This window comes from Physeter macrocephalus, chromosome 9 (genome assembly GCF_002837175.3).
Source record: "Physeter macrocephalus isolate SW-GA chromosome 9, ASM283717v5, whole genome shotgun sequence".
In the NCBI taxonomy this organism is placed as follows: Eukaryota; Metazoa; Chordata; class Mammalia; order Artiodactyla; family Physeteridae; genus Physeter; species Physeter macrocephalus.
The window spans coordinates 25,819,938-25,833,764 of record NC_041222.1 but is presented as its reverse complement, the minus strand read 5'-3'; the positions used below and the strand labels follow the sequence as shown (position 1 = coordinate 25,833,764).

General features: G+C 46.9%; 1 protein-coding gene and 1 pseudogene across 1 annotated transcript in view; both read right to left on the bottom strand.

Moving 5' to 3' along the window:
• LOC102973856 (40S ribosomal protein S3a-like) overlaps positions 1 to 3,998 on the bottom strand; it is an 18,209-nt pseudogene extending 14,211 nt beyond the window's left edge.
• The window catches only part of TRIM14 (tripartite motif containing 14), a 23,661-nt gene extending 9,834 nt beyond the window's left edge, over positions 1 to 13,827 (bottom strand). The window contains 5 exon segments of the mRNA XM_028493777.2: positions 109 to 271; positions 3,922 to 4,155; positions 10,917 to 10,941; positions 10,943 to 11,010; positions 13,575 to 13,827. Coding sequence (XP_028349578.1) covers positions 109 to 271; positions 3,922 to 4,155; positions 10,917 to 10,941; positions 10,943 to 11,010; positions 13,575 to 13,790 — 706 coding nt within the window. The 5' untranslated portion in view covers positions 13,791 to 13,827.

Genomic DNA, 13,827 nt, shown 5'->3' with positions numbered 1-13,827 from the left:
GTCTCTGTGCAGGAGAGACATGATTTAGGGTGGCGATCTTCACAGTTGTCTCTAATCACAGGGCACTAGGGGAGTAAAGGACCCAAGGATGGTCACACGGTGACTTACTCGCCTTAAGACGGACATCGAGTGGCGTCTGTAGCGGGCTCTGCGTGGCTTCCACAAGGCCCTTAAAGAAGCTCTTGACGGGCTCAAAGGAGTGGGGCACGGGGTGGCACGACTGCCCCAGGCTCATCTGCTGCTGCGTCTGCCACTCAGCGGCCGTGTACGCGCGAGGGCACGTGGGGCTCAGGGTGGCTTGGAGCCGCGTCCCAGCCTCCACCACCGAGCCCAGGAACAAACCCAGCCAGCAAGCACTGGCCCCACCTGGCCATGGCACCTGCTGCCAGCCCAGGCCCTGCCCCTGGCAGCAGAGCCACCCGAGGACCGCAGCCATGGCAACCCCCCACCACCCTGCCTCGAGGAAGGAGGCAAGCTGACTGCCCCTGCCCTGAAGTTGCTCACCACCTCGAAAGGGACCCCGAAGCTTTACAGACACTGTGACAGAGGTCGGCCTGAGGTACAGGGGACGAAAAGAGCGAGGGGCCAGTTTTCCTGGGGAAGGCGCTCCTGGGGCATGTCCAAAGGGGGGGGGGAACAGGAAACCATATCCCAAAGGGGAAGCCAAAGACTCTGGAAGCTCAACTGGAATGCTGACCAAGGGGGTGTGCCCACCACAGTGGGGGCCTGTCCTGTTTTCTGCCTGGACAGCACCTTTTAAATACCCTTCCTGTGTTAAGTATGGCTTTGCTAAGTAGAAGCAAGAAAACTGTCCCAGCCCCCTTTGCACCCATGGTGTAGGCATGTGACAAGGAGTCTCCACTGCAAGACTTGGATGTGGAAGTGAGGGTGGGCTGGTGACAGTGGCGTGTAGCTGTCGGGGACAGCAGGGGTGGAGGTTCCAGGGGGCGTGCTCTGGGTCAGTGGTGTGAGCTGTGACATCTTGCCCAGCGGAGAAGGGTGGGTCTACACTGGAGCAAGTCTGTGCCATGGCCTTGACTTCACTCCTGTGGCCTGGTCTTCATCACGACTTTCTGGCCTTCCTGGAGATCAGATGTGCTGCCTAATACTCTTTCATAAACTCCTTTCTTGCTTAAAACAGTTACAGTGGATTCTCTTGTTTGCACCTAAGATCCCTGTCTGCACTTTCTGGAGGGTTGTCCTGGGCAAGGATTTAGAAGACAGCAGATTGCCTTAGGAGAGCAGGCCCTGGCTGGTGGGTGGTGCTGCCCAAGATGGGAGGGGCGGGTGGATGCCTCAGGAGGGAGGGAAGGTGGCCCAGGGCTTGGCAGGAAGGAATGCTGGGTCTTGGGAGGGGCTGAGGGACAGTCTCCGAGCCCTGTCTACCTAGGAAGCTGCAGGTCTAGAGCCCATCCTCATTTGGGTGGGAAGAAGGTAATTTGTGGAGAAAGAGGGCTAAGGTCACACTCAGAGGGCTGGCCAGGGAGTCAGAGCACTAGCAGGGAGGGCAGGGAGCATCTCCGGGGTGGCCCAGAGGGCAGATGGGTGGGGTGGGACTGGGGAAGGGGATGAGGGACAAATGCGACCACCTGGTAACCCCAAACTCCAGCGTCTAGCACAGGGCCTGACACACAGGAGGTTCTCGATAAATGTTCACGATGCAATACATGAATGAATGAAACTGAGCACATCTACTTCTTGCCTTTGCAGACTCAGGGAACAGCCACATAACCACCCATCTCTCAAGCCAGAAACGAGCTGTCATCTTGGATTCCCCCAATCACCAATCCTGTCACATCTATCAAACTCGCCTGCTTCTCCCCATCCCCACTGCTCCTTCACTGGTCCAGCCCACCATCATCTCTCTCCTGGATACTGTGGGCTCCTCCCAACTTTCCTTCCAGGCTCCATTCCTGCCTGTCCAGTCCATCCTCCAGCCTGTCACTAAAGTGACCTTTCTAAAGCATTAATCTGACCGTGTCATTCCTCGTTGCAAAACACTCCCCTGGCCCCTGTTCTCTTTACAGGACAAAGTCTAAACTTCATGACCAGGCATATAAGACCCTTTATCAAGTAACCCTGGCATCCCTACATCTCCCAACACGCCCCCCTCCCTTGTACCCTTGCCCCCGCCTCCAGTCAGGCTGAACCCTGGCAGTTCTCCAGCCTGCCAAGCTCTCACACGCACATGCTTCCTTTCTGCCTGGGATGTCCTCTCTGCTTCTTCCCTCTGTATATACCCACTGAGCTCCTCCTTATTCTCCCATACCAGCTCCACTGTCACCTCCTCCTGGAAGCCTTCCCTGATTCCCCATACAGAGTTGGACTTTTCTTGGACACACTTTTGCTAGCTCACTTAGTTGTGCTGTGTTGTGAATAACTTTCTGAGCATGTCTCCACACCCATGAGCTCCTAATGTGAAGCAGGGGCCTGTTGCAATCAGGTTGCTCAGTGTATATTTGATGAAAAAATGAGTGAACAAATGGAAGGAACGATGAATGATGAAAATCAGTAGCTTGGGCACCAGAGAATTAAAAGAAAAAAAAAAAAAAAGAGATGAGAAAGCCCTGAAACTGTATCTATAATGGAAGAATAGCATTCTTCTCCATGGAAGCATCCCTTTGCATTAGATATTCCTAAAATGTACCATTATTTTAAAAGAAAAAAAATGTGCCCCTCTGTGCGTCTTGCCTCTCTTAAAGTACAATGTCTAAAGTGCCTAGGAGAGCACCTCACCCAGAATATTTTGTTAGGTTTTTTTTGTTGTGGTTGTTATTTAACAATGAGACACAGGCTGAATTGACCAAGGCCACATAAAGGCACAAGAGTGGAAATAGCCTCCAGGGACTGGCTTGACTATAGTTTTGTACTGATTTATTTGTCTGTCTTATTTTGCAGCCAGAGCCCATGCTAATCTGTAGTTCAACTCAGTGCCATCTTTACTTAGTTGTACCTTGCTTCATCCCACAAACCTTTAAAGCATCTTACAAAAGTTATCTAACGCTGCAAGATTTTCCTCTACAGTGAGAAAAATGAAGCCAAGAGAAAACCAGGATTAGACTGTAAGCTGGAAGCCAGAGTGAGATGAGGCATAAACCGTATGCCACAAAGTCTCATCCCAGCTATTTGAAACATATTTGGCTCTGAGCTTCCCAGAAGCTACGGCAAAGAAAGAGAGAGGAAGAGTTAGATGAGTAGAAAAGCAATCCAAGCGCATAGGTGACTGCACAGGAGTACTGACACGAGAGAGGAGTTTCTCCCATGGTTCCCTGAAGACGGGAACGTGACCCTCAACAACATGCTTTCACTAAGTGTAGTAGTGAATATTATAGGGGCTAGTTTTCAGATTCTCCTTCAGTATAAGATAATAGCCTCCAACAGAGCCCACTGGCCAAGGAGTCCCGTCCTTCTCTCCCCTTTGAGCAAACTGTGACTCCACTCTTGAAGTCTGCTTAGTAGCTTTTGCAAGGGTGCCTGCCTTTCCAGGAGTGATGTTTCCATTAAGACTGTACTGTCAGAGGACTGGGCAGTGATGCCTTGTGGCTTTAGAGTCAGACAGACCTGATCCCAGATCTGCCACCTACCAGCTGTATAACCTTGGATGAGTCCCTTCATCTCCTTGAGCCTCCATTTCTCATTAGTAAAATGGGGTGAGAATATCCAATTTGCAGAGTGTTAGTAAATATTAGAGCTAAGATACCTGAGGTGCTTGGAACACAGAGGCCCTCAAAAATGGTGGCTGTTCATGTCATTTAATTAGTCCAAGATATATATTATCTTCCTAACAATGTAATCAGTCTACCTGCTGACAAGGCAGTTCTGTGTATTTACTCAGTGTGTGAATACTGTGTTCAGTGCCACATTAACCAAGATGAAATGTGGCGGCCGGTGGCCGCTGTGAGGGCAGAAACCCAGCATTACCTGCAGCAGCTCTACAGGACTGGGTTCCTGGCTGATATGCCAGACCCTGTTGGAGAGATTGTTCATGACATCGATTTGCTCCCCACAAGACTTGATTTGCTCCCTGTACGCCTGCAGGGCAAGCTGCATGTTTTTCTCAATGAATTTCTTGGTCAGAGCTTCATCTTCATCAAGCAGTAATCTGAGTTCAGTAAATTTCCTTGTCAGCCAGGTTTTACTTGACTCTGCATGAGCCTAAAGAAAAACCCGAACAATACAAAACCGGATGCAGATGATATGATTGCCAACCAGGAAATCTAAAATTATCAACATGAAAAAAATTATTATAACTTCTAAAAAGTGAGTTCAGCACTTATAAAAAGCTTTCCTAAGTACCAGCTATAACCAACTGGAAAATGCATGGAGAAATAAAGATCATCCTTAAAACAGTAGAAAAAAAATAGCAAAATATTTAAAACTAGACCTAACAAAAACTGTAAGGGCCTAGATAAAGAAAAGCATAAAATTGTACTGAAAGACATAAAATAATCTGAATGCATGGAAGAAAAACCATACCTCTGGCTGGGAAGATTGACTACTATAAAGATGCCATTTGTCTCCAAATTAGTCTATAAATTGGATGCAATCCCAATCAAAGTCTTAACATACAGATTAACCAAATGTTAAATTACCATGGGGGAGAATAAGCACAGGAAAAGCCAAAAATTTCTTTTAAAGGATAAATGAAGGGGAATTCCCTGGCGGTCCAGTGGTTAGGACGCCAGGCTTTCACTGCTGAGGGCACTGGTTCGATTCCTGGTCATAGAACTAAGATCCTGCAAGCTGTGTGGCATGGCCAAAAAAAAAAAAATCAATGAAGGATGAGCTGCCTTATTAGATATCAAAACAAACTGTAAAGGTACAGGGTTTAAAACTATGTGGCTTAGGCATAGACAAAAAGATCAAGAGCAAAGAATAGCTTAGAAAAGTATGTATATACATATATATAATTAATATAATTATATATATAATTCAACAAATGGTATTGGTACAGCATGCAATTAATCATGTATTTTTTAAAAAACTAAGTTAGATTCTTATCTTATTCTGTATACAAAAACAAACTCAGACAGAACCCCACCTATGAAGTACTCTTGTGAAAAATGTGAATCTGAATCTGATTAAGCCTCTAGATCTAACTTAAAGATACAATTTAGAAGACACATAGAGGACAGAGGAGCATGTTAACCATCAACTTAAAAAATACATCAACCAATAGCATTTTGAAAACTTTCACTCCTAATTCAAATAAACAAATAAAATGTGACATTTATAAGACAATTGGGAATGTGACTACTGGTTGGATATTTGATAATATTAAGGAACCATTGTTAATTTTCATAGGTGTGATGATGATACTATGGTTATATATTTTAAAAAATGAGTACTTATAGAGGTAATATGCTCAGAGTTTTACAGATGAAATTGTATGACTGCGATTTGCTTCAAAACACATATGTATGCTTGAGGTTTTCCACGATAAAAGCTAAACAAACAAACAATTCTAAATAGATCAAAGCACTATACATTAAAAAAATAACCTACTAGAATAAAATACAAAACAATTTTATTTTTAAAAATTTGAGGGCTTCCCTGGTGGCGCAGGGGTTGAGAGTCCGCCTGCTGATGCAGGGGACACGGGTTCGTGCCCCGGTCCGGGAAGATCCCACATGCCGCGGAGCGGCTAGGCCCGTGAGCCATGGCCGCTGAGCCTGCGCGTCCGGAGCCTGTGCTCCGCAAAGGGAGAGGCCACAACAGTGAGAGGCCCGCGTACCGCAAAAAAAAAAAAAAAAAAAAAATTTGAGAAGGGAAGACCCCTGTAAGAGGAACCCAAAACTCAGATAGCAAAATGGGAGTCATGACAGGTTGGACTACATAAAAAAAGAAACTCTTCCCAAGAGGTAAGGCACTGTAAACAAAGCCACGAGACAAGTAACAAACTACACAGGCTTACTATCCATAACATATTGTGAAAAAAGAAATCATTCAATTTAAAAATGGACCAGAGATATACGAATGCCAATAGACGTATGAAGAGGTGCCTCAGTGCCCCAAACAATCAAGGAAGTGAGCAGCATAATCAGAAAAAAAAAAAAAAAAAAAAAAAATATATATATATATATATATATATATATATATATAGGCCATCAGACTGGAAGAATGCTAATTGATGCATAATACCAAGAGTCCATAAGGGTGTGTGGAATAGGCACTTACATACACTGCAGGTGGTAGTGTCCATCAGTATTGCATTTTTAGAGGGTGATATGATAATATCAAAATTTTAAATGCTTAAATCCTTTGATGCAGCAGCTCCTCTTGCAGGAATTGATCCTAGAAAATGTTTTCACATGTGCACAAAGATTTCAGTACCAAGAAGCTCATTATAGCATTGTTGGAGATAGAGAAAAGTTGGACAAAATTTTCAACATGGGAAGTGTATATATATATGTTCCTTGTACAAATTATGCTGCATTCATACAGTGAAATAATAATACTCAGTGATTAAAATGAATGCAGTGTTCTGACACATGCTATAATACGGATGAACCTTGAAGACATGATGCTAAATTAAATAAGCCAGACAGAGAAGGACAAATATTGTATGATTCCACTTATATGAAATATCTAGAGTAGGCAAATTCATAGAGACAGGAAGTAGATTAGAGGTTAGCAGGAGCTGGTGGGAGGGGAATGGGAAGTAATTGCTTAATGATTACAGAGTTTATATTTAGAGTAATTAAAAACTTTTGGAAAGAGTGCTGATGGTTGTGCAACACTGTGAATGTAATTAATGCCACTGAATTATACGCTTAAAAATGGTTAAAATGGTAACTTTTATGTTATGTGTATTTTGCCACACACACACACACACACACACACACACACACACAAAGAATGAAGTGGACTTATATGTCCTGTTGTGGAAAGCTCTTCAAGACACCGTGTGAAAAAGGGCAAGTTGCAGAATAATATATATAGGATGATCCCATTTATGTAAAAGATAACAAAATTAAAAGTGTACATGTATATATGCATCTGCATGTTTGCAAGTGCATTTAAAATGTCTGGGGACTTCCCTAGTGGCGCAGTGGATAAGAATCCGCCTGTCAGTTCAGGGGACATGGGTTCGAGCCCTGGTCCGGGAAGATCCCACATGCCGTGGAGCAACTAAGCCCGTGTGCCACAACTACTGAGCCTGTGCTCTAGAGCCCACGAGCCACAACTACTGAGCCCGCGTGCCACAACTACTGAGCCTGTGCTCTAGAGCCCACGAGCCACAACTACTGAGCCCACGTGCCACAACTACTGAAGCCCTCGTGCCTAGAGCCCGTGCTCCGCAACAAAAGAAGCCACCGCAATGAGAAGCCCACGCACCACAACGAAGAGCAGCCCCCGCTCGCTGCAACTAGAGAAAGCCTGCACGGAGCAAGAAGACCCAACGCAGCCAAAATAAATTAAATAATCAAAAATTTAAAAAAATAAAATGTCTGTTTGGTCATGTTTGGGAAGAGGTGTGGGATTGGGGAGATGGTCAAGAGGGACTCTCACTCTGTACTTTCCATAGCTGTACACTGTATTCTAATAAACTATTTAAATTTTAAAAACTGAGATGCGTTCATGTATTTCTAGTACAATTAAAAAATAAAATCATAACAACAAAAAAATCAGGCCGGCTTCTTTCCTCAGCCCAAATGTCTGTACAGCCCACACAGCAGAAAGATCCTTGGTACCCAGGCAGACATGGGGGTGGGCAGGCTCCCCTGTGTGCCATGTTCTCTCCTTAGTGGGGCAGGAATGTGTGGTTTGGCAGGATCTATGGGATGGGCTCCCGAAGTCTGTGTTTCCCGTGCAATGTTCTAGGCAGTGGTGAGGCTCTGAGTTTCGAGCCTCGTATTGATTAAATTGGCTTTGGGCTAGCTTGGGAATTAGTCCACACTTACAAGATGGTTTCTATGAGTCAGTGAGCCTGGACAGAAATATATCTTTGTTGAATGACTAAACGAAGGAAAGAAAATGTGTTCTAAATGCTTGATTTATCCACACATTTTGGAGGCAACATATGTACACAGAGGACCTTTCTACAGAAACCGAGAGCAAGTATCTTCTCCCAACCAACTGGGCTCCAAGCAGTTTCTACAGATCCACTTTTTAAAGAAGAATATACAAAATAAGCTTAATGACACTACACATTGTTATAAATCTCAGCGTAGAAAACTTAAGTATAGGCAAGATGAGGCTGATTATGCAATATGGAAAAAAAAAAAACTGAGAGAGAATTTTGGAAATGAAACAAGGAAGTAACACTGTCTGGTTTGGGCCACATTGGTTCAAAGTGAACTAATATATTATATATTTATATATATATCATGTATTTATATACTCTTTTGTTGTTGTTCACAAAAGTATCAAAAGCTCACGATGGAAAATTTGGAAGATTTGAAAGAAGACTATAACCACTTTGCTATACTGTCAACTCATCCCAGTTTGAGTAAAAAGTTAGGGCAGCAGGCAAGTGTTGATTTTTCCCTACACCTGGCATGTATGAGCCCGCTGAAGAGCCATGATGGGGAAGCAAACAGCCTATTAACAAGGATGCCAGAGAAAAATCATTTAATGGGTATTGGTTGGGGATTCATGATCAAGTCCTTCCTGATTGCTCTCTGGAAATGCGTGGATGGGTAGGCCTGGTTGTTGGCTTCTGAACAGTAGACGCTGGACAATTATGAACTTTACTGGTTTTAATTTGTTTACCAAGCTGTTTTATGGATTAATTTTCAGGCAAATGGCCTTTTCCCTAGTACTGCCTCTGAGTAAGCAAGGATGGAGAGGCATGGTTGCCCCAGACCTCTCTGCCACAACTACGCCTGCCACAGTTCAGCGGAACGCACCAGACTCCCTACAAACAAACGTCTGTGCCTATTGAGCCAGGTGACTCACTTCTAGGAACGTGTCCCAAAGAAAATAAATCAAGGTGCCAAATATCACTGCAGCGTTGTTTTACATGAGTGAAAGCCTGGAAGTGATCTAAATGTTCAACATTAGGAAAATGGCTTCATGAATCATGGTCGATCCATATAATGGAATATACAGCCTCTAATACTGACATTGACAAAGAACTTTTAATGACATAGGGAAGGGTTAGGGTCTTAAACGAACAACCACAAAACCCCCCATATGTAAAATTACATACAGTTTTGGTCAAAAAGGGAGAAGGAGCTGACATGGAAATCCCCCTTCCTACTTCAAACACATGGAAATGCTGATAAAATGAGCAAATTTTAAAATTACGCAATCAAACTGAAAAAAACAAAACAAAACTCAAAACACCAACCCACAATCAAACAAACAACAACAAAAAAAGGGAAATCCTCGGGTGCCAAAAACAAAGAGGGAACTTGGCGTCAGAACCCTAGGCAGGAGCTGAGTGAGGGACCCCGGTGGGGTGGAGGTGTGTATGAGAGCCACACCATGCAGGGGCCGGGTCATCTAGAAGGGCGCCCTGGGCACCTGGCGTCCTGGGAGCGGGAAGGGGGCCACCTGGCCCGCATCAAACCAGATTCACAGAGAGCCGCTCCATCCATGAACTAGGCACCAGTAAAAGCCCACCCACGGGCCTGGCGGAAGGGCAAGGAATCTTGTCATCCATCCAGGGTCATGCACTACTTTTGCAACTTCCTATAAATCTGTAATTACTTCAAAATAAAGTTTAAAAGTTGGGGAAAAGCTTCAAAGAAAGAAAACCATTCCTTAGATTAAGCTGAAACCTGCCCCCTTAGACTAGACTTTCCACAAGGATCCTAACTCTTTCCTCGGGGACCCCCAAACCATATCTGCTCAGAGATTTACAGACAGTGAGACTGTGCCCTGACTCTGTTCTTCTGACTGAACAGCCCAAAGCACCTCCGCCATCCCTTCAGGCGCCATCCCTTCAGGCGCCATCCCTTCAGGTGTGCCCACTTTCAGTTCCCAAATCCTTTTGAACTGAGGTAGTTGCCTATACCCAGAGTCCTGCTCTTGAAGACATGACAAGATTAATAATTAACCCAGGGCCACAGGTGTAAACCACAACTGTCCCCAGTAAACTGGGGCATGCTGTCACCCGAAAGATAATGGATGTTGGGCAAACAGGGGGCCAACTCTGTGGCCTGGTCTGGATGCCAGCTACTCCTGTGGTCGTCAGAGCCAACCTCCCTGCCTGACTTGGGGTGGCCAGTCTGGGGTTCACAGAGCCCTCAGTGAGACAGGCCCTGGGAGGGCAACCCACTCCAGCCCTCACTTTGAGGCGGTGGCAGCTGAGGCTGAGAAGGGAAGGGATTGGCCAAGTTCACCTAAAACGCTCCTAAAGAGCAACACCATTCTCACAGTCAAAACAGTGGCTGGGATAATGTCAGCCCCAGCTTCCCACTTAAAACCCACAAAAGAATCCACTTAAATAAACAGTGTTATGCAAGGAGAAGCCTGAAGAAAGTACATATTTATGGAATACATTTATACGTATTTACTTTCTTTCAACAGTGAAACCTAAAGAGCGATTTGTGTGTTCCTTACCTTGTATTTTGCTTTGTTTAAGGCAGTTTGGGGTGCGGGGGATGGAGGACTAGTCTGTCCAAGAGAATGGCTTTGGCCACGGCGGGAGAAAAGGCCATTGCTGCATTTTGTCAGGCATTATGGGACAAGGCTAGGGCTCTGGGCAGAGGCAGATTCACCACAAAGCTAATGAAACAGAAGCCCCAGGTCCCTCCCTGGCATGACCCCTTCATGGTCTTGCAACTAATTTTGTGTTCTTTTTCTCCAAAAGGGCCCCCTAAATTACAGAAGCCCCAGGCCTCACCAAACCTGACCTGCCCCTTTGAGGCTGTTTTTCATTTTCCCTTGGCTCCATACTGGGGAGAACTGTGTCCAAGGGCAAAGGTGGACATCTCATCTAGAATAAGGAAGAATCCCCCACTTGCCTTGAGCTTCTCAGCAGCATCTTGCCTGGGTTATGTTGCCAACTTGCTGCTGCTTCTTGGTTGTCAAATTCTTTAAACATTCTTGGGTGAGTTTCTGTATGTGAAAGTGTTAGAAGAGAAGTCTTAATGTTGTCACTTTTGAGATAACAAGTCACCCCAGGGGTCACGTCCTCTCACTCCTGTATTTTTTTTCAGCTGAGCTGAGACTCAAAAGGTGAGCTGACTTGCCCAAAGTCATGAGGCAAGTTGGAAGATGAGCTGGGACTAGGGCCACTCTGATCCTCAGAGTCCCCCTTTTTTTTCTAGGATAGTCCTGCTTGTGACCTGCTTTTCCAGGCCCTCAAATAGGACTTTAGGGAAGCAGCTTGGGGTCAGGGGAAGAGCCTTCACTTCTAGAGTGAATACTGAGTACCTATAATGTGCTGGGGCCTGTTCTTGGAGCTGCCCTCATGGAACTTGCATCCAGGCTTGGTCAGTGGTCCTCTGGCCTGGACAGGGGTTCAGAGCAACTGCATGTGTAAGAGGTCCCCTCTCCCACCTAAGATGGCTCCCTTCCTTATCTCTGCTTTTTGCAACTGCCATTTCTCCAAAGGCCTTACCTCCATCTTACCTTCTCATGGCTCACCTTACACTCAGCTGCTGGACCAGCTGGGAGCTTCCTGAGGGCAGGACTGCTCCATTCTTGGCTCCTGCTCCCCCATAGGGACCAGGGGGTGACCCAGAAGTGTTTGCTGAATTGAACAGAATTACCAGGGGCTGCCAAATTCAAGTGGAGAGCTGGAGCAAGTTATGAGCCCAAGAGTCAGATGGGACCTCCTAGGTCTGAGTCCCAGCTCTCCCTCCACATGACCTGGGCAAGTGACCTCACCTTTCTGAACCTCGGTTTCCTAAGCTACAAAAAAGGGGACACCCCTACAGAGTTGCTGTAAAGAATAAGAAGTACACAAAGTGCTTGGTATAGTGCTTGGCACACAGTAAGTGCTCAATAGACATAGCTTGTATTGTTATTTTAATATCCAACAAGCATTTGCTATGGTGTGCACAGTTTTATTCTAGCTGGGGGGCTGGGAGTGAGTGGTGGGGCTGGGAACACAATAGTAACCCAAGTATAAGCCATAGCCTCAACTTCCAGGAGCAAATCCATACCCCACTGTAATTTCTAAGCCTTCAAGTCCAGCTCCTGCCTATCAGCCAAGGATAACCCAGCTTCCTGGTGCTTGAAACCTCCAGTCATAGGGTGATTCTCCCGTCTAGGCACCTGGTGAAACCCCACTTATTCTTCACGGCCAGTTCCAATGGCTCCTCCTCCAGGAAGTCTTGCTGGGCTTCCTGTCCCTGGTTCACACTGTCCTCTCTTTGGCTCCCACTGACCCCTGCCTCAGACTCCCCAATTACAATACTTATCATACTGTGTACTTATCATACTGTGTTGTCACTGTTTGTTCTTCCCCCACTAGCCAAGGAACTCCTCCAGGTCAGGGAAGAATTGGTCTATTCCTTGACTCATGGCACCAGGTATGAGTTGAATGGATGTCTAATGAATGAATGAATGGGCAGATGGATGATGCATGAACAGACAGGTGAGTGGGTGGATGTGTGGATGCAAAAGGGGTAGGCGGGTGGACCTTCCTATTAGAAGCTATATCTCTGAAAGCAGCCTTGTTAACTCTGAAAACAGCATTTTGAGGAACTAAATTATTATTATAACCATTTTATAGATAAGAAGAAGAAGATCTTGGAGGCAGAGGCAAGCCTTGAATCCCGGACTCCACCTGCTAGATTGGCTCCCACGTGGCCCGTTCTCACAGTGGAGCTCCAAGGTTGTCACCATGATGGTGTTAAGTCATGCTGTGCAGGGGATAGGTCATTATGGGGCTGGATTAACCACAGACGCCTTCTTGAAGGTGGAAGTGGTAGAATCAACATCTGTCTGTGACAGGAGGGCCTGCCTAGCCCAGAGAGGTTGGAGGGGTCTGACTAGAGTCACTGGACAAGTTGGCCACAAGGTTGGAACAAGAGTCCAGAGCCCCCTTCCACTATTAGGAATAAGCATGGGTGAGAGCTCCAAGGTGAGAATGGGCCCGTGGGAGGCAGTCCTGGGTTCAAGGCCCGCCTCGGCCTCCAGAACCCTCCTCTTCTTGTCCACGAAGCTGCTGTTACGAGCGTGGAACGGAGCGGGTATGGAGGGGGAGGGGCAGAACGGCGTAGGCAGAGGGCCTTTGTGTCCGCTCCCAGGGCGATCAGGCGGTCCGCAGTCCCTCTCTGATTTCCAGGAGGTAAAACCAGAGGAGGTGTTTGTGTGGCTTTCCGGAAACACAGATGTTTTCGAAGCGGGAGGGATTTTTTCATCTTTGTTAAAAAGGAGAATTTCTTCCGGCCCAAAGGCAGTGTGGTGGACCCGCCTTGGTGGATGAGGTCCGGGATATCCGGTGCCGTCCGGGGCGCCCAAGTTCTCACTCCCAAACCCACCTCTTCTTATGCTTAAATGATGGCCTTGCCTTTCCTTGGGCTTCAGTTTCTTTTTCTGAACAACAGGTCGGCCTCCTAGATGGTCTCTGGGCCGCCTTGGGGGTCCTGGTCCCAACCGGGAACTGTCAGTGGGACCCGGTACGCCCCTCCCCGCCCGTTGCTCCCGGGCTTCCGCCCCCGCGTCCCCACCTGCACGCGCGCCGCCTCCTCCAGCGCCAGACCAACCGGGTGGCCGCGGTGCGAGCCCAGCACCGGGCAAAGCGCGCACACGCAGCGGCGGCAGCGGCGACAGAAGAGCTCAGCCACGCGGTCGCCGTGCTCCGGGCAGCGCCAGCCGCGCGCGTCTTCGGGCTCCGCTGGGCCCAGCCCCCCAGGAGTCCCACTTGGCGCCGCGGCGCCCGCCATTCACCCCCAAGTTTGGGGGCCGCCGAGCAGAGAGGGG